Source organism: Diuraphis noxia, unplaced genomic scaffold, assembly GCF_037042655.1.
Source record: "Diuraphis noxia isolate RWA-SAM2 unplaced genomic scaffold, SU_Dnox_SAM2 contig0003, whole genome shotgun sequence".
In the NCBI taxonomy this organism is placed as follows: Eukaryota; Metazoa; Arthropoda; class Insecta; order Hemiptera; family Aphididae; genus Diuraphis; species Diuraphis noxia.
The window spans coordinates 31,547,817-31,569,886 of record NW_028301713.1 but is presented as its reverse complement, the minus strand read 5'-3'; the positions used below and the strand labels follow the sequence as shown (position 1 = coordinate 31,569,886).

The window sequence follows — 22,070 nt, the reverse complement described above, 5'->3', positions numbered from 1 at the left end:
GGGAAATGACAATACACTGAATAATTATGATATCCAAAATTAACAATAGAAACAATCAAACCAGGTTAAATGTACCATTTACTTATTTACAATATATTAATTGACTTTACAAATATTTGTATGTGTGTATAAATTATCTAACATAAGATATATGGTATAAAAATTGCTTCAATCTTAAACTTTTTAAGTTTGAGTTAAAGAGTTTCTGACAGGGGTGTCATTTCAGGGTTTTTTTGGGGTGTGTGAAGTTTCAAGCAGGCCATTTTAAAATTTCACCAGGCCAAATAAAAATAGATATATATACGTATATGTATATTATCCTGCATTCAATTATTTCCATACATTATAGACCGGTTATTACAATTTGATTTTAATCATACATATAAATAATTGTGCGTTTGTGGCTCGTGCATTATTTTAGGTTTCAGCAAGGCGCAGGCCAATTGTAACATTGTAAAAGTAAGGGGTGATACCGCACACCCTGACCCCCTCAAAATGACGCCCCTGGCTTTCTTATAAACTATTAAATTTAATTTTTTGCTCTAATAAAACAAAATTCAAAATTCCAATTACTTTTTAATATATTTGGAAGCAAAAAAAAAATTAATAATTACAGAAAAGCGTAAAATTTAATTTGAAACTTTTACGTACCCATTAATCTATTATTTTTATAAACACAATACATTTTCAAAACACTTATTAGATTAATGTATTAGGTGGTACCGTATATATTATTATCACTATAGTATAAGTAGTAATATTAATTATTATATTATAATAATTAGGTAATAGCAATATGTCAATATATATAATTACAGTCCGAAGATTAATAGATAGACGGTCTTTGCAATGATTTATTATTAAACTCAAATTTAACACATCTATTACCGTGATTTACTGAATGATCAGGTAAAATCAACTCATACCATGAAGACAATGATTATACGTATCGACTTCCATCAGTTCCATCATTTTAGATTCTGAGTGGAACGAGGAATGTATTGATTTTACCATGATGTGTGTTTTTTTGTGTGTCTGTCGTCACGTTTTGGGGCAGTAAAAGTGCTTAGATTTTCGACTTCAGTACCGATCAGAAAGCGAATCTAGTTAGTACTTTGGGTGGTCAAAAGTAAAAAAATTCACAATATTTTTCTTAATAATTGGGATAAACAAACTAAAAATTAAGGAAAAAACGGGAATTTTTACGCACAATCAATTTTGGTTTTTAATGTAACTTTAAAATAAATGACCTATGCTATACATGAAATTTTTACCGAATGTTTATATAAGTATATTACATCCACCATACAATCTTCAAAAAATTTCAACTTAAGTTGAACCATTTATAGGCATATGCGATTTCCGATCTTTATTATTAGTTTTTTTTAAAATTAATATCGATAAAATGTATTTGTTGGGTAGAAAAGCTTGAAAATTTAATACAAGGCTCCTAACACGTTACTATGATAATCATTACCTGCATAGATGTTAAAACAATATTATATACAATAAAATATTTTTATTTTCTCAGTTATTGCAATGAAAATATTGAGAAATTAATTAAACAACTTAAACACTCCGTATAATTGTCATGAAATTCGTTGATAAACTCCTTAAGTTACTCCTCCCTCATGAAACGTGAAATGAGCGAAAATCACAGCAACGCAAATAGTACTTAGAATAGAACCCTACATTCTAGATGTTTCAATAGATATTTCATGTATGGTGACATTTCAATTTTCACAAATTGTATATTTATTTACATATTATTATTAATATATAATTAAAGTTTGATCGTGTTTATATCATAATTTCCTTTGTTGGAAGTTTATATGGAGTTTATAATCATTTATCGACAAATTTATCTACGTTCACTACGAATTTCGATACTTTTAATTACCGGTGACTTTCAACACTTTTTAATAAACAAAATCAACATTAGTATACAGTATAGGACATAGGTATAATACTTATAATAATTTTGTACAGTGCGCATTATACAGAGTGATTGTAATAACAGCGAACACTGATTGTAATATTGAAAAGTATAAACTGTTTAATGGGACATATAATTCACCCATGTAACTTAAATGATTTTCATTATTGCTCTTATTCTTTTTATCATCCTTATACCTATTTGTTGATAATATATTATAGTCTCATGTTAGTTGTGAACCACAACCCATATATCGATTGTTTCATAGTCTGGTTAATTATACGTCAAATATTAAAGTGATCCAATAATACCCCTATATATAATATTATATTATACGTGGTATTATATAAGATTAATTCCAGTATAATATATTAAAATCGGTTATCGGTGATGGCGTGTGGCTGCGGTGGTACCATCGCCAGGGCCTACATAGCTACTGACCTACAGCAAAACTGAAGTAAATTAACCGCGTACCCGTGGATTAAAATAAAACCACCAGCGGTGAAGTCTAGTGGTGATGAAAAAGAGAGTGGCTGAAATGATGGACCAGAGGATAATTAAATACAAAAAGTCGGTGGGTGCAGAAATATTTAACACAGCAATATAATTATAATAAAACGTCAACAACCGTGGAGTAAGTTGAACGGTTTGTACAATTTATACTTTGTGTCCAGCCATCGTTGTATACGACATTACCTTGGGATAACTATAGTTCACACCAAAATAATCATAGCGTAAAATCACAATAAATGGATTTTGTACAACATACTACTTGCACAACATTAATATCAATCTAGATGTGCGTTGTTATTCCAAACGTTAGAAATTCTCGAGAAATAGCATCTGTAGTATTATATTACGCCACGCCTGTCACTTCCAGCAAATTCAGGTAAATAACAAGAAATTTAATATTGTGATGAAAATAGTATTAATTTACTTTAAAAGTATAAAATGTGATCATCATGCCTGGTGACGTTGTTTGGATATCTTTATTTCTGATGAGAATTATTATAATAATACGAAAGCTACAGAAAAATAACTTTGTAAGTTAATAACTAATAAATAATGAATTGCATATTTTGAAAAAACGACTCAATTTTGTTATACTAAATATACAAAGAGTGTCATGGTGCTGTTATTTATCATTCATATCCACCCACCAAGTAATCTAATATAGGTACTTTTCATCTACCCATATTCTGCTCAGACTTAAAAATTAAACAACCATTTGAATACAACTTAATGAAAATTAATTATAAAACTTTTAAAATATTTACATAAGTTATCTCTATAATTGTTTTTTTTAAGATTCCAAAGAATTTTGAAAACAAGTGTTATAATTTTTCATCAAGCTTATAAAATTTAGGTAATTTAAAAATATTATACTTTTGGTAATTATAATTATTTTGACTCTCCAATGCAATAATAATTCGTCAAAAAATTAGCAAAGATCGCTACAATTAGAATAAAACTAAAATGAAGGCAACATGTGGTTTTTACAATATATGAGTACGTTAAAGTATTTATAGAATACGTAAGTAGTATTGTGACTTATGATCTGGTGCTGTACGTTTTTTCAGTTTTATTTTTTTAGATTCTGAGCGGAGCGAGGAATGTATTGATTTTACCATGATGTTTGTGTTTTTTTGTGTCTGTCATCACGTTTTGGGGCAGTAAAATTGCTTCGACTTTCGGCTTCAGTACCTCGTTAGATCAGAAAGTGAATCTAGTTGGTACTTTGGGTGGTCCAAAGTAATAAAATTCACAATATTTTTCTTAATAATTGGGATAAACAAACTAAAAATTAAAGAAAAAACGGGAATTTTTACGCACAATCAATTTTCGACAAAATCGATTTTGGTTTTTGATGTAACTTTAAAATAAATGACCTATGCTATACATGAAATTTTCACCGAATGTTTATATAAGTATATTATATCCACCATACAATCTTCAAAGAATTTCAACTTAAGTTGAACCATTTATAGGCATATGCAATTTCCGATCTTTATTATTAGTTTTTTTTAAAATTAATATCGATAAAAATGTATTTGTTGGGTAGAAAAGCTTGAAAATTTAATACAAGTATCCTAACATATTTTTGCAATAGCAGTTGAAATATAAAATAAATTCACTGTCATAATTTTATTTTTATAAGCATTCAAAGTTTGAATTTTGACAACATATGTAAAAATCACGAAAACTCGCAAATTATTTTATGCTAAAAATTCATAAAAATTTTCTTTTTAAATCTAATATTTGATTATTTTTAATAATTTATAATAATCCTAGACAAATAAACCGCCTCCGCTCAGAATCGTTTTTCGTATAGAATGATATAATATTATTGGATTTAAATTTAATTCCATCCATTACAGTAGGTAACCCACTTATTTAACCTACTGTACAGCAGAACAACATTTATGACTTACACGCTTTTTTGATGTTGGGCTTTAAATATCAATTTGTTTTGTAAAACAAATAGTATAGAGTATAAAATATCATATATAAATTTCAACTAATAATAAAATTACTGTAGTATTATATATCAACATAAATAGTATTTTAAGTACCAATGTAATATAATCGACGAGGTAGTTAGTTTTAATCAGGTACTTCGTACTTACAACTCACATATACAACATTGGCAGGTCATTAGAATCGATTTATTTTCTGACGTTAAAGTATACGTGTGTTGAATGGATATTTATAATAATTAATCAAATTTTGTCACAAGCTTAATAGAGTAGGTTGTTGATGTGTAATGCCGATCAAGTGTTGATTAATTTTTATTAATACGGAACGCTTGCATATAAATATACCTGACTATAATACGTGCTGTATTGCAGTGATAAACTCCCGATTAAGCCTATTGGTTATTCTACAGTATGATTCAAAGATTGATTCCTACTCGGAGGCTTTAGTACTAGGTAAATGACTAGAGGAGTGAAAATGTTTCGATTGGAATTGGAACCCCAAAGAACTACGTAGTGTTTTTTTTATAATTTTTATTTCAAAATTCGTTGCCAATCACCCTCGGTTACTAAGGTTCGATATAGAGATAAAAAGCCTAAGAGAAAGACTTTATATACATGTGATATAATATAGTGTGCACTGTTCAATACATTGAATCTTTCATTATGATAAGTCTTTACAATTCCATTTCTTTGTGTAGAACAATAATGTACCGAAAAACAATTTGAGGGATGGAGTTTAATGACATAGCTATCATTATTGTTTAGCAATATTCGAGTACTTATACTAATATTTATCATACGATTTCGATAAAAGATATTCAAAAATTTGAAACTAAAATTATAAATTAAATCACGTTGAATTATACAAACACTAAACATAATAATAACTATATTATATTATATTTTGATTAGTGATAAAAAGTTGAACAAAAACTATGTTTTCAGGTTAATAATAACATATCGTAGAAATTAAAAATAATAAGAATATAGTTCAAACTATAATTTTTGAGTTTTCTGTTTTGCTTCCAAATGTAAAAATAATAGAACAAATAGTTAGGACATAACGAGATACTTATACGATACGAGAAGTTTCACTGGAGTAGCATAAAAAGTTTTTTTCTTTTGAAAGAGTGACGTATTACACATTTCTGTATCGTAATAATAATAATAAGTAGGTAGGTACCTAATTATTAGTTTCGTTCAGTTAAATCACAATAAAGGCATCTAATCGCGAAATTTCGTAATAGCAAAAACATTTTTATTTATTTCATTTACCTATTATACAAGACGTATTCAAACTGTGCGTCGCGACTCCCAGGGACGCCGCGAGAGTTTGCAAAAGGAGCCGCGTCAAAGCACCGTAAAACGGCATCATACCTTGGTATTGTACAATATTATTATAAATATTATTTGCAATCATTATGGAAATGAAAACGACACACCTTACTGCGCGACCATTTTAAGTTTTATTTCTATAGCACTAAAGTCACTGTTATTATCATTCATATTACATATTAGTCATATTGTATCCGTGTGTTATTTCAATATTTTCATAATAATTTGAGTGCCGTCAAAATATTGTGAACACCCAAAAGAGCCGTGGAATGAAAAAGTTTGAATACCTCTGACCTATACATCAGACAGTGGTAATAATAACCCTTAAAACTAGTTTTAATACTGTCTTAAACTTAAATTAAATTAATTTTTAATTTTCAATTTAATAACCGAATAAATCAAAACGGTACATAGTCAAAAGATTATAGATCAGGGGTGGCCACAACGAGGCTCGCGAACCGCATGCGGTTCTTAAATAAATTTCGTGAGGCTCTTGAACCAAACTTAGACTAAAATTAAATGTAAATAAATGTTCCTTCATTTGTTTTAAAATGAAAAATGTATCTTTAATTTATAAACATTGTTTTACAATGTGTGGCTCACCTCGAATTAACTTTATAAATTTGCGGCTCCCAAAGTTAAGGTTAGTGGCCACCTCTGTCATAGATATATAACGAGCTAAAAAAAATTAGGATAATTTATTGAATTTTTATTAGTTACCTATTTTAAAATACAACTAAAAAACTCACTTAAAATTAAATGACTCACCTTTTCTTGAATTTAATATTATATGAAATTAATAGTTCAATAAAATGAAATATGTTTTATATTTTTGATAACAAATCATCAATAGTTATTATAGATAAAAATATGCATAAACCATTAGCATGTAATGGCAAATATAACAGGTTTTTAATTTAAAATATTCACTATATAATACAGTTAATCGTGAATTCCAATGTTAAATAGTTATCGGGTCTTTGCATAATATTTTACTGTACTCTAAAATAGTAAATTTAAAGTATCGTGATTTTATTTTAAAATTATGTGTTAGAGTCATCTTCTTCAAATATATATATAATATATTATATATATATTGAAATACATATAAAGAATAAACTTCCGGTAATATTTAAAAAAAGAAACATTTTTTATTTTATTTTTTTATAAAATGCCTTTTATTTAATAATAAATGGGCTTCCCCAAAGCTTAACGCTTAATTAACGCGTGTCTGACAGCGCTCCTGCAAATTAATAATAATAAAATTATATTTTCTCAAAACGTCACGTTTAAAAAAAAAAAGGCCTGGCCATCATTCTAAGAAGAAATGAGAAGAAAAACACCGATCTCATCTGTGAGGAACATTGATGGTAGGGTTTCCCGGGAAAAAAAAGAAAAATTACTGTAACCATCCCTTAAATGAGCCCTTCTTTCACGTGTCCCAATCCCAAGTATCCCAAATAATTCCGTACTTAATTAATTTTAAAATTTATCGTATGAAAATACTTTTGTAAGTAAATTTAAATATTTATTTGAATTGTCAATGAGGATTTTTATAGTTTACTAATTCATTATTTGTTCAATTTATTTTATTATAAATTGATTGACTTTGTATTTGTATTTTCAAATATTAAAAATTCTATCTGTATTAATTGGAATAATTTATTAAGATCTTAAATCTTTGGATTTCGGACATTAAATCGAATTTATTATGAAATAACAACATTTTTTTTTAATCTGCGTATTTTTGATAGTTATAAATAAAATAAAAAAATATAATAATTTTCGTTTGAAATTAATTCTATCTATATATCGGACCGACAATTGAAATTTTGGTTAAGTACCAACGACCAACGTATGTCTAAGATGTTATGGCTTATAGTCTATACGATGTTATAATTATTATTAAAAAAAATAAACAACTATAGATAAATCTGATTTACCATTTAATTGCTGTTCATTAATTTTTGCATTTATTTCCTCAGAATGAAAATAGTTAAAAGATAATATGGACATATCTATGACTGTATCTGAAAAAAAAAGGTATCGTAAGGTTTATATAATTATATTAATTTCATTGTGTGAATAATTGGATATGCGCAAAAACAAAAGATGCGTCCATGTCACGTTAAGTAACGACTTACTAAAAACTTTTACCAACGAAAAAAAATTTTTTATAAATTAATTATTCGAATATGCTCAATAGTTGATTTAGCTACGGGGGTGAGAAAATAAACATAGATATAGTTGATTTCAGTAAATTGATTCGTTGGAAAATTCGATATTTTATTTCATGCTTAGATGTTTGAACAACATAAATAATTATGACACATATCAAAATCGTAAAAACGGAATTTTGTGTACATTCTTTATTGCAGTTGGTTCACTTTATTTCTCGTCACCCGGTCTTCAGTTTTTTTTTTCGAAAAGAAGCAAACACATGCATGAGCAGACTGATTCAATATATTACATTTTACTTTAATGACTACAGGTAAATTTCACCTTAATCACATGTGACAAAGTTTTTCAAGATTTCAAAAATTTGACCCTAGGTTGAAAACTTACGAAAATGTAGACATGGAAATCGGGGTGGTTATAATTAGGTTAGGTTATTCAAATTAAATCTTAAAAAAAGGAATGCAAAATTATTCGAAATAATAATAATTATATTTTAATCATTTTTAAAATTGTCAGAAATATTTGACAGTAAATTTATTAAATATATACATTTAATTATGATCAACTTAATTTAATTCAAATTCAATTATTTTGAAATTTAACCAGGAAATTTAAACAATATCAATTTTTAGAGGCCAATGAGAACCATCTCCTCGTGGTGGCCATAGGGTAACTCTAAATGGTTCTCAAACTATTATCTATATACTGGTAGGTAGAAATATATTTGGCAGTAACAAAAATCGAACTTTATTTGGTTTGGAGGAAACTATACATGGCGGAAACGAAAATCAAGATTTTTGGCGGAAACTACTGATGCTCGGATATCAATGAATCCCACAATCAACCTAAACTATCATTGGTTTCACAAATCATATACATAGATTAATATATTATATAGGTAGTATCGTTTTCGCAAATATGTTTTTATTAAAAATTATAATAGGTTTTAGTAACATTAATTATTAATTATTAAGTATACTCCTGTGTCGATTCCTAACGAATCCTGTAAATTGATAATTAATGTCATACCTTAAGATTTATAAAATTACATTTTGCTTAAATGTATTTCAAAAAAATTTCATACTATTTTAAATTACAAATATTTTACTGTGATAAGGGAGTTTTTTTTGTTTTTAACAATATAATTAAACCTTTAAATTTAATTCATAAAATTAGGTATGTGTATGTCTATATTATATTATATGTATACGCTTTGAAATACCGAATTCGAAAGGTTAAATTGCTTAAATAGTTACTGGAAAAAAAATGCATCAAAGCATTTTTTAATATTATTAAAAATTTAAACGAAACAACTTAAGAGCTTAAATACATTTAAATTTATTTTTAAAGTGAATTAAAAACAAGTCATTTAATTTGCGTAATTATTATTATTGTATGAAAAGGCAATACAATGTCTAATAAAAAGTATATTATTATTACTAGTATATAATATGTATTAAAAGTATTTATGATTTAATGAAAAATTTCAGAATTATTGTAATATTATCATAATACAGCCAGATCAACGATAAATAAAGGTTACATTAGGCGCATATATTGTGCAAAAAAAAAAACAAATGAGTATCTCACGTTTTGCAAATAAAAAAATGTTTAACTATGTGAATAGTTATTTTGGTCATTAACAAAGTACTTACTGTTTAATGTAGTATTTACAGTTGCGAATGGATTTGACCATATAGGTATGAAAAACGCATAAAAACGAATGGACTGTAGTTTTGAAAACGTTTAAACAATCAGATTGGATTATCTTAAGTTTAATTGTGTTTGAATAAAATATCAATTACACTCTACTTTTCATCAGTAAATATCTATAAGTATACCTATATTCTATTTTTTTTTTTTTTTTGAAAAATGAATACGTAGGCGCACGTTATATTATTACGAATATATGGGGATTGAAGACATTTGGAGTGAATCACAGTGATACAATATTATTTCCAATTCGTTTTAATAATACTTGACCAATATATTCTATTATCATAAAAAGTTCGTCAACTTCACTGATTTATTGATGCATAAATACCAGCCAAACACATTTTTTTATCACACAAAATCCTCGTGTTTCATATTATTTAAAATTTGATTGTTAAACAATGTAAACGATATAATATATTCGTTAATAGTTGGAGTAAAATAGAGTGTTAATTTTATAAATAACATTGTTTACTTTGTATATACATACAAAGTAAACGTGTCTTTAATTATTACTTGAACTAATAGCATGTATATAAAACAATAAACAGTAAGTATAAATCCTAGCAAAGTAGGCTGAATGTATGTTACGTTTTATTTATTTTTGTTTGTTTTTATTAATATTTATGAATTCACGGCAAAAATATATTATACGCCACAGTAAGTTTGAATGTAATTTTTTCGCTAAAAATTCAACCTTTTTTGTACGGAGAAAAACGATTTCCCGTCGGGATCAGTCATGGTATATATTATTATACATGCATATTAAGCAAAGTGAATTATAAAAAAATAACCTAACCTAACCTATATAATATGATAAAAACAACAATAATAATTATAATATTTTTACCACGCCACATCCAAATATCATTATAAACCATAATAATTATATTATTACATACAATGAACCTATGTATATAGTGTACAATGAGTGTACTATTGTTGTATTATATCGCTGTCGTTTATCGGCCGGTACAATTGTAACGGTTGTAATAATTATAATAATAATATATCAGTAATTTTCCAACGATGACCGTGATAACTGGTGATGGGTGGGTGTTTGGTAGGTATACCTATGTGTATTATAATTTTATTTTTTTATTTTATAATATAAATAAATTTACAATCTGTAACATAGTATTATAATTTAAAAAAATTTGATTTGTTAGGTACATTTTCAAGTAATTTTATACTATGGACATCAAACGGAATAATATTCTAAAACAGCGTCGTCTGTTCTATATTACTTTATTATAATAATATAATAATTATATCACAGGGGAGACTTTTAAACTACGTTTCTTCTTAAATAAACCATCTACGCTTAAAAATAAAAATGTTTAGAAACACCTACCTCTTTTTGTCTGAAATGAAATATGTATAATTTTCTTTGTCAAAGGCCACACAATTTTCTATGATATATATTATGTATATAATATATGATTGACAACCAACAAGAAATGAAGAACTTCGATATTGATGATGTAAAGAACGGGGGATGCGTAATGATTCTTATATATTTTGTCATAATTTGAACGACGGTCGCCGATCCAGTGAAACTGTCACCCGACAATATTATGTGATGTTATCGCCAGTTGGACCAGAGGGGAGAATAAATATTGTATAATAAGCGCTGTTGAACCTAGGCTCACATACAATAATATTACATGCTGTGTCGCCACGCCGTAGTTAGTTACTGTACGCCGTCATAATTTACAAAATTTTAATAATTATTGTGTACGGAGTTTATGTTAAAGAAGCTATTAATAATAATAATAAAAGTCTGTCCAGAACATATTTTACTCGCCAGTCGCTACCTGCCGACTGTTATATTTCTGGAGCCACCACTATGATTCAACGACTGTTGCACTTCTTGTGCATTCCGATCGTGCTCCAGTTTTTATCCTGTAATTTCGTTTATCTTATAATCTATATTATAGTACTCGTTTCTGTGTTCGAATATGAGCGAATAAGCGTCTTATATTATTATTGTTATCGTTTAATTTACAACCTGTGTATCGTTTGCAGACCAATTAACTACCGCTGAACCCACTACCAACACTACTATCAATGCCACCGGAGTTAAATACTATTTTTATGACCACAAGTAATGATTAAAAATAAAACAATGTTACTATATATTAATATACGAAAGCTATATAAGAAATTTGTTTAGATTTGTGTTGTCGTTATAACTCTGTAATTTTGAGTATCCGAATCCGATTAGTAATTGTATAATATTGAATTAAATTATCGGTGGTAAACATAATATAATAAATGGCGGTGTTTGTAAAAAAAAAAAACGCTCAAATCAGTTTTAAAAATTTTATATTACACTTTTTTTGTTAATAGTTTTACTTCGAATCAATTGTGGCACTGATATTTGGCTACGATATAGAGACATTATAAGAAAGATCTATACATTGTCTGCATTCTTAATAATATTATCTATTGAGGTAGACAAACTTCAATGCCACCAGTCAATCTGGCGTAAAATGGTTCACACAACAAAAGTATAATATAAAGTTTTTGAAAACTGACTTTGAACCCCTTTTCACACAAATCGTCCCATTATATTCCTTAGAAACATGGCGATTTGATATTTTATGTTTTACACAAGATAATACATTTTCTGATAGAATTAGAACTATTTTATAACTGTGTGGAAGATCTCATCTATTACTTGAAACATATCGATAAAAAGCTAATACTTTATGGATAAACTATATTATTTTGTTGTTATTATTATTATTGTGGTTACTGTATAGATAATATGAATTTTATTGATATTAATGCGATCTTACGATATGTAATATGAATTACTGTTATAGCTATCAATTGATGGACGAAAAGAACTTAACAATTTCAAACAACAAATCGTTGATTGTATTTGTGCATGGATTTAGATCAAGTCCCCAGACTGGTGTTGTAGCAGATTTGGGAAAATGTAAGTCATTGTTTTATTTTTGAATTTATTGTTTAAATTCTAAAATAAATATTACCACAACAATTCACACTGTGATTAAGAAAACTATTAACTATTCATATCAGTACAAAACTTCACCACCTTTAATCGCTTTTTCTACTTCTGTATTCAGACAATTTTTTTAATGTCCATCTGCTGACTCAACAGAAAACAAAAAAATATTTTGTTTTCGTGTATGGTTTTCGATTACTGTTCTTTTTTTTACAACATTTTAAGAATTCGATGGTATAATAGATTTACCAATGTGCAATGTGAAAAAATGTGAACGTAAATCGAACTTTTCTTGTTATCTTTTATTATCGAGTGAAATGGATGTGCCAAGTATAAAGTCATAACTGTATGATTGTATAGTACACGTAAAATACCTTCCTGAGACCTGATGACAACTGCAGTGCCTATTAAATTGTAAAAAATGTGATTATTATGCTGCAGTATTGTTAATAATTAAAATATTTGGTGTCTGTTTTCGGGAAGATTTAAAGCAGTAAAAATTTAATTTAGAACTTTTTTGTATACCTAATATAATAATATGACGTGTTTAAATAATTGACAGTTGTTAACTGAAATAATTCGCAGATACTTATAAATCTAACTCAATATTATTTGATTTTAAATCGCGGGTAATATAATAATGAGTTTATTGTTCTATCGATAAGACTAGGTACAGAAAATATTTTAGATATTTTACCTATAACATTTTACAGTGATATAGTATATTGTTCTTAAGTTTATGAATAGCTATCAATCAAAAGAAATGATTAAAATCATAATATACTTATTAGTAAAACATCTCATCAATTTTAAAACTAAATAAGCGTACGTTTATGAGTAATATACTATATGATACGTATATATTAATTATAGTAGATTTTTTTCTTTTTTTTTTTAATCAGATCGATATTGCAAAAGATACGAAACATAATTTCCACGACACCTAACTTTTTGTAGTAACTGCACTTGTCGCTAATATGAAGGTCGAATAAAACTTTGTGGTTGAATATGTATCCACAATTTCAATACTGGAGTATCTACCTTCATAATACATTATAATATTATATATGTTATGCACAATATATGCTGAACACATACTTGACACACAATTTCACCTTTGGATATGAGTTCGACATTCGTGTTGTGAAATATATATTCACTATTTACAATCAAACAAGAAAGGTGAAATAATAATCATTATCTTTGCAGGTTGCAAACATTTTACGATTCCCTCAATATCGGTTAAAAAAAATAAAGAAATTCTTGCCTATCGTCGTTGACGGGATTAAACCTTCTATGGAAAAAAAGCGTAGTTTTCAGGAAACATAAAAAGCTTTTTAAACAAAATAAATCATATAATATGTATTGTTTCAAATACGATTTATAGTTGGTAAAACACATTGGTGGATTTTTCTACAATGGGAATAGCATGCATAAGAGGTATTTCCTAAATGATTTATTGTAAGTAACACTAGCTATCTCACAACAGAAATCATTTATCATTTTTCATTGATTTTGAGATACAAATAGCCTAACATAGGAGATTTTATCCATAAATAGTTTTTTTCTTTTCTGAATTCAGAGATATCAAAACCTCAAAACCATAAATTTAACACTTAGGAGGTATCTTTTCCGTCAACGGCGCTCTATGTTACATCGTTACTATATTTTTACTCATTTTATGTATTTTGTAATTTTGTTGTCGGTTAAATTTTATTATTATTATTATTATTATTATTATTATTATTATTAATACTGAGTTCCTTGAATTCTCTTAAACTTATGCGTCATATCATATTAATAGTTAATTTCTGAGAAATATATAACTACCATTATAATCAGAAAAATGAGTGTTTATAGTTTTAATAACGAACAAGAATGGGTTTTATGAATAATGTCGTGGATTATTACCTATTATGTCATAAACTTGTAATATTTTCAGAAATAAAAGCATTATAATTAAAATTCCCGGACTTTTCAATAAAATAATTTTTAGAGTATACCTATTTTTATATTTATTTTTATTTTGACAAATTATGTTAAAATATATATAATCAAACATTGTGTTAGTCACATGATGTTATAAAATAAAATTATAATTTTTACGGCAAGGCGTTTAATGAGAGTACCTAAATGTATTTTTAAAATTAATTGACATTGAAATATATACAAATAAACACGTTGATCTATGTTTTTTTTTTTTTTTTAAGACTATTTATTTGAAAAATATAAGTGGTTTATTACCGATTGACAAAAAAAAAATGTGGCAAATATAAAATGCTTATTACTTTTTAACGAATTCTTATACCTACTTGCATACAAACGTATTTTAATCGATCAAAATGCTATGATTATTGATTAGTAGTTACCTACATAATTAATTAATAATATCAGGATTCCAATAATTTAGTCATATTTACACGATGACATAATATAATATATTATGTATCATGTATTAAGTAACCCGCAACACTTCCATTAATCGATATTTTTTGGAACTTTAATAATATACTTAGTGCTTTAAAAATAAAATGTGCAGAGTTACAATAGTACAATATATAATGTCAGGTACTAGGTGTCTACCTATATGTGATTAATGAGTTTAGTGATGATTTTTTTTTAACATTAATCGGCAAAAACAAACGTACACTAAAATATATATTTATTTATGTAGCGCTGGTGCAATGGACAAACTCCAATGTGGTTTTAGTCGATTGGTCAAAGTGGTCACAGAAATTGGATTACATGGATGTGGTACTTCAATTACCTGCAGTTGGTACCTATCTTTTTGACTGGTTGAACAGTTTGCGTGACCGCGGTATTGTACAGAGCCTTGACGATGTCACATTAATCGGCCATAGTTTGGGGGCCCAGTTGATTGGTTACACAGGTCACAGGTTGAACGGGACAATCAAGAGAGTTATAGGTACGTATGTTATTTTCGAAATTTGGTCACGATTGTACAAACTATCATTAATAATATGCACAGCCGTCGTCGAATTACGTTTGCTCGAAAACCGATACCTTATGTCTATATATCGATGTGAATACTCGTAGAACCGAGTAATGTATTAATTTAAATTTCTCGTGTGTATGTTTAGAGGAGAACTAAAATATTACAAAACAAAGTTTTTTTTTTATAATAAGCCTCCAAGGTTCTTACTTTTTTAGTACCTAGGTATCTACCTAATGTTATTTTCTAGTAATTTATAAGGTAGTGTTTTATCTAATTAAACTCAAAAATAGGCTTATTATTTAGGTAATATAAGGTAAATATTAATTTTATAGCTATGCATAGAATTATTTATTATTAAATTGATTGATTTGAGTATCCAGAGAAAAATATACTTATTAGGTACATAATTGCAGTTATTTAAATTATCTAACACTAGTAAAATAGTTTATTTTTATTAGTTTATTGAGAACTAACTCTACTATCTATTGAAAAGATGAATATTTTTTAATTCTGATTTCACAACTAAATTAATGAAGATAATAATATAACATAAACAAATAAATATCATTAATATAATAAAAATATTTCCCATAATTTACGACAACATTATATACCTAGACAATATAATGAGTAAATGAATTAAGCTAGATCGCACTAATATATTTTTGCACATGTTAATATTTTTACTTAATTCTCATATAACAATATGAGTATTTGACAATAGTATTAAGTCAATAATATAAATTACTCATTATTAATACATGTCATTTAGAGCTTTATGGTCAAATCATAAACAATAAATAACACCAATAATTTTGTTTGTTTGGCAAACAATATTAACAATAATCATAATAAAATATCTCTACAATACAGTGTAATTAAATTTCAGATAAATTGTATAATTTATAATAATTTAAATCCACTATTGTAAAAATTTAAGTGGCTTGGTGTGGTGCGGTCGTACGCTCAATCTGAGGAAATACACTGAGCAGTCACTAGCTCCCGGGGGACCCATCCGTGATATTTAGCAACATATACTTGCCACACATATAAAAATACGTGTTACAACCTTCCAACTTAAAACCTACACAAAAATAACACCTACCGTACCATCTCACATCCAATGGCCTATATTGCCGTAGGTATATTTCCCCTAGTAAAAAAAAAAAGAAATTAAAAAGAAAAATTGTTCTGATAATAATACTAGTGTTATTAGCTACTATAATTATATAATGCTATACATATTATATTATTGTAATATTGTAAGATATAGTCATAAATATAATATTTTTTATTCTTGAACTTAAAAATACAATTTTTTAACCTCTACTAAAATTAATTTAATATATTTTTTTCTACAAATTTATAAATATGCCACTTCTACTTGGTAATAAACCTCTTAATGTGACCACTTGATGAAATATACCCGAAATCAAGGAAATCACGTTTTTAAAGCATTGTTTTTTTTTTTTTTTTTTTGTTAACTTAGTGAAATGTACGATTATTTTTATACTTAATTTAGGAGACAAAGAATGTAAAAAATGTATATTAATTCTTTTATTTTTTAATTACTTGAAACCATAATACATATATAGGTATTATATTTTAAAGTTTAAACTATATCATATTATACCATCCACTTCACGAAAAGTCGTAAACTTCGTGTGTAAATTTTCGTTATTTCACAAGGTACACAAAATAAGTATCCTTTTCTTGATAAGAATGACTTTATATCACGAAGAAAAACAACAGTTTTGCGAAAGAAGAGTGATTTTACTAAGTGGGTCTGATATATATATATACAATATACATATATTATTATAAATAATATAAGTTTTTAATTTATGCTGTTCATACTACTCGTATAAATACTCGTCGTATACAAATCCTAGTATTTATCCAATCATAGGTAATTATTAATGTTGTAGTATGTTAATATTATTAAATTAACAAAAACAATTCAAAGGATATTCATGTTTATAAATTTCAATTAGAACAATATTAAAATAACTTGACGATAAAGGAAAAAAAATAAAAAAAATATAGTTGACATGTGTCATGTGTGCCAAATGTGAGATAATATTCTGTGTGATAAAAATACAAGGAGTTTTCAAATTCTTAAGACAATTTATATTTAACTTACGCTAATGTCTACTAATCTACTAACTAATCTTTAACCGTGGAAAAAATGTTAAATTTAAGAATTAAAACGAATAGAAATGAATTTAAGAATTCCTTGTTTTACTTAAGGTGTTGACCGGTGAAAGACAAATTGATAATTTATTTGTGTGTGTGTATAGTGTATATATATATAATGTAACATATATACGATGGATACCACTAAAGACTTTCTCGTCTGTTTCACTGCCGTTGGTGAACGTTATTGAAAATTGCGATCTCTCAAAATCAAACAACGTAAAGGGTGAATAAAATAAAAGGGGAAAAATAGAACGAGTTCACCAGAGAGTGCGAGGGCGATTAGATCAAGGTTCAGACTTACGGTTCAAATAACTTCGGGATATCAAATAAAATATAGTCCGTGACATTGGCTCTGCTAACTGGTAATCACACGTGGGCATATTAACAATCACATTACAACTATTATATTTTATTATAAATCCATATAGGTATATTTATAATGAATGCACTTAAACAAATGGTTATCTATTTGAATGGTTATGTATACGAATTGTGTGAGGTGCTTTGATATTTTTGAAAAAATGCTAGTTTAAAGTTTATACAGTATTGTAACCTGTTCTAAATATAAAACCGTATACATATTATATCTTACCGTGTTAGATAAAATAATACCAATATAATATTTTACTGTTTTTGTATTTATTTATTTTTTTAAATTGCAACCATGTTGAATTTTAAATTTTTAAATCACAGAACCAGAGTAGTAGCAGTGTATATTTTTTTGTCCTATTACTCTGTGTATTATGTAGTGTGCGTGAGGCGGCGCGGCGCGTATCCGGGTCGTCAATATAAGGGGTGTTCTGAAAGTGTTTCTTATCGCTCACAAATTCATATGCTTTAGCGACACTCTCACGAACGTAATAAGACCTAATCTCTTGTACTTTTGTTAAGTATACTTACTCCACAACGATGGCTAAAATGATTGTATAATAACACCACTAGACTATGTTATATTACCGTTGGAAAACAACGCGTCGAATTTAATTTAATTGTGTATGTTATGATTATGATTATTACTATTATATCGCACGATCGCTTATTACACGGACCAACTCGGGTGGACTATGCAATTTAATTTCGTAACACAAAAATGTACATATTATGTAGCATAATAATATTTACTTAATATCTCGAAAATATTATTTAGATATTAAGGAATTTTTAGTTGAGTTGACAGTAGGTAAATTTGACGTAAATAATTTAATTATTTTGATTTAAAAATAGTAGTTACCTACCTAACCATACAACACGTATTGATTTTTCTACACAGATTTATAATTATTTTGCTACTATTGGTAAAACTTATCAGAGGTGAATTTATATATTTTTTTTTTATTACTCGCTATTTTCAGCTGGTATTTATATTCATAAGACTATAAAGGTAATATCAAGCGAGTTTATGTTTGTCCAACCCAAAATATTCTAAATTCTAACAAAATATTTAAACTATTATCAAAATTAATAAATTTAACATAACGTATATGTTTTAAAAATATCTATTTAATATTTCAATAATGTATAGGCATGTTCGTTATTCAAATGTTTATCGATTGTAAACCAAATTTGCTAATATTATTTACAGTTGGTATAATTGGAAGTGTAAAATATATTTTTTTTTTTTTTTTTGAATAATTTGCATGGATACAAAATATTAAAAATGTGTGAGTATTGATTTTTAAATAATTAATATTATTGATGGTTTTGAAATTAATATTTTAATATGGTGTTTAACAATTAAGAAGCCGATGATTTTTTTTTAATAATTCTATATTTCGTTCAGTAATTTACTTGTTTGTTTTTTGTTTAATTAAAAATAACAAATTAAATATTTTGATAAGCAACAAATTTAAAAGTATGTAATAATACAGTTGAAAATATATATTTATTTTTCATTGATTATTTTAATTGGTAATAAACGAAATAAATGTATATTATATTAGACTTTACAATTGTATTCACACTATTTGCCTTAATATCGTGTGTTATATTTGTTTAGTGATTAGATAATAGACTGATATTTTTTATCATCTGTTCTGTTATAATTCTCCTTGCAAAAGGTAGTTACAACAAATCGAAATCTATGACTTTTAATTAAATTTTTTCTAGAAATTCTGTGAAATCAGTTTCTATTATTATTAGGTTTGATGTGGGTTTAATTTATTTTTTTATTTTTATATATACGTATGCTAATTTTTGAAAGTATATCATCATATCAAATATATCTTTAATAACATCATGGTTAATAATATATTAATTAGATACCAAAAATTATAGATATATTTTATTCTCCACTTATAATAGGAAAATAACAATAAAATAAACTTTTTTTATCAATTATTTTAATATCCTGGCGTTTCGTCATTATGATGAAAATTCTGTTTTGGTTTGGTATGGTAGGTAGTAGAAGTGGATCAAAAAGTTCTAAATCTTCTCTACAACTACATTACTGATAATAATTAAAGATCATTAACAATAACTTTCCATTTCATTGAAATGAACAGTAAACACAGGTAAATAGCTGATAATAATTTATAGTTTCAACATTATTCAAGTATACCAGCCTAGGTAATAGGTATTTTAAACTAAACCAAATCTGTAACATTCAATGATTTTCGCGGTGTTCAGGTTTTTAGTGTAAAAACAATAAAAATCCAGTAAAGTGTACGCGGCGTGTGAATAATGTTTTCAATTACTTTTATGTACTTTTTGCTTTCATGATTTTTTTTTTCTGAGGGGAGGGGGAAGTTAGCTTTGCATTTGCCGTGTATACCGGTAACGTATTCACAACGTATACAAGTGGTTCCGCTATAGATTTGGTATAGCTTTTATATTTTTGTAACATGACCCTTTTATTTATGTTTTACAATATAATGGTTGGCTATTTGTGTTGATAAATTAAAGGGAAATAAAACACATTCAATGAAAAAAAAACCTCTCAAGCGAATTAATTTGACCGTGGTATTATAAACGCAGGTGGGGGGGAGGGGGTAGGCGTGAATTATTTTTCCTAGTCCCGCACTGGCTGACGTTTTCACGCGTAAAAACCTGTGCCAGCGGTAAACAAGTCATTTGAGAAGTTACTCGACAATAACAGATTCTTTAACGATGATAAAACGACACACATGGGCCCACACTTCCACACACACACACACACGCACGCACGCACGCGAAATAACACATGCATTCTCAGCGTAGATAGAATCATACGTACAAACAGGGGCCCAGATATATGGTATACGTGACTGGCGTACGTGGACAAATTGAGCACATGTAGGATTTACCACATATAAACACACACACAAATATATATTATATTATATGAACGTATGTATAGTGTTTTAACAGAACGAACACAATCGCATCGCACGTACGACAATTTACCGAGACTACCTGTTCTCTGGAGCATATCTCCGGGTCGTAAGCTATGGGGTTTTCGTCGAACTTATGGTAGCGTTAAGCGCATTTTATTCACGACCTCAGATTCTACACGTTCTTTTATATCTACCCGCCACCATCGCCGCAGACACTTATCTATTTGCGTGTGTTATAGACAATAAACTACCAGAGCGACGTTATTAAATAACGGAAAACAGTGTAAAAAAAAAAACTGAGACATATCAATGACACTTCGAAAACATATTACGATCCGTCGTCCGATAAAAACTTACCAGAAACGCCGTACTGACAAAATATAATAGTGCAGATAGTATAATAATTATGATGATGAAGTATTCACATTGATAAGATTAGAGAGTTTTAGATAGTTATTGAGTACCTCCTATTATACAAAAATTTCAACATTTAAAAGATAGACACTTTTAAAATAGATTTAAAATAAAGGTGTGATATTTAATCGATTTTTTGAATAGGAACGGTTTATTATTTTAGATTTTTTCGATCCAAAATAAAATAAAATGTTCGACGTTCCTAAAATATAATTGCATTTTAAGTAATTTTAGCCATTCATTGTAATTATATAACAAAAATCTTAGATATGCATTAAAAGTGGACGAAACTTTAAAATACATGCCATAAAATGTAGTAAATGCTTTCAGTACCGTTCGGACATAAAACACATTTTTGTATAAACCAGCTATTTTTTTTTTTTACCAACTAATAAAAGCCGCAATTTCATATCGCCTCCTTTTAAAATTATTGTAATACAATAAAATACATATATTTTGAGAGAAACGTACAATTTTTTATTTTACGATCGACGGGACTTAAATATAACGTCACCGTCGCATGGCTTGCGAGGTCATAGAAAATTCAGGTTTTCTATAGTATATTTGTCATTTT

General features: G+C 27.3%; 2 protein-coding genes across 7 annotated transcripts in view; one reads left to right on the top strand and one right to left on the bottom strand.

The window, feature by feature from the left end:
- Positions 1-22,070, bottom strand: part of LOC107163257 (ras-like protein rasC) — a 194,189-nt gene that overhangs the window by 42,320 nt on the left and 129,799 nt on the right. For 2 of the 6 annotated variants that reach the window (XM_089223660.1, XM_015510577.2), the window contains one exon: positions 7,692-7,778. The exons of the other annotated variants lie outside the window; for them this stretch is intronic. The gene's annotated coding sequence lies outside the window, so the exon portion shown is untranslated. The remainder of the gene's footprint in view (positions 1-7,691; positions 7,779-22,070) is intronic. 6 annotated transcript variants of the gene reach the window in all.
- Positions 11,315-22,070, top strand: part of LOC107163252 (pancreatic lipase-related protein 2-like) — a 39,735-nt gene continuing 28,979 nt past the window's right edge. Inside the window, exons 1-4 of the mRNA XM_089223659.1 lie at positions 11,315-11,546; positions 11,668-11,746; positions 12,471-12,586; positions 15,291-15,542. Of these exons, the coding sequence (XP_089079785.1) occupies positions 11,489-11,546; positions 11,668-11,746; positions 12,471-12,586; positions 15,291-15,542 (505 nt within the window). The 5' untranslated portion in view covers positions 11,315-11,488. The remainder of the gene's footprint in view (positions 11,547-11,667; positions 11,747-12,470; positions 12,587-15,290; positions 15,543-22,070) is intronic.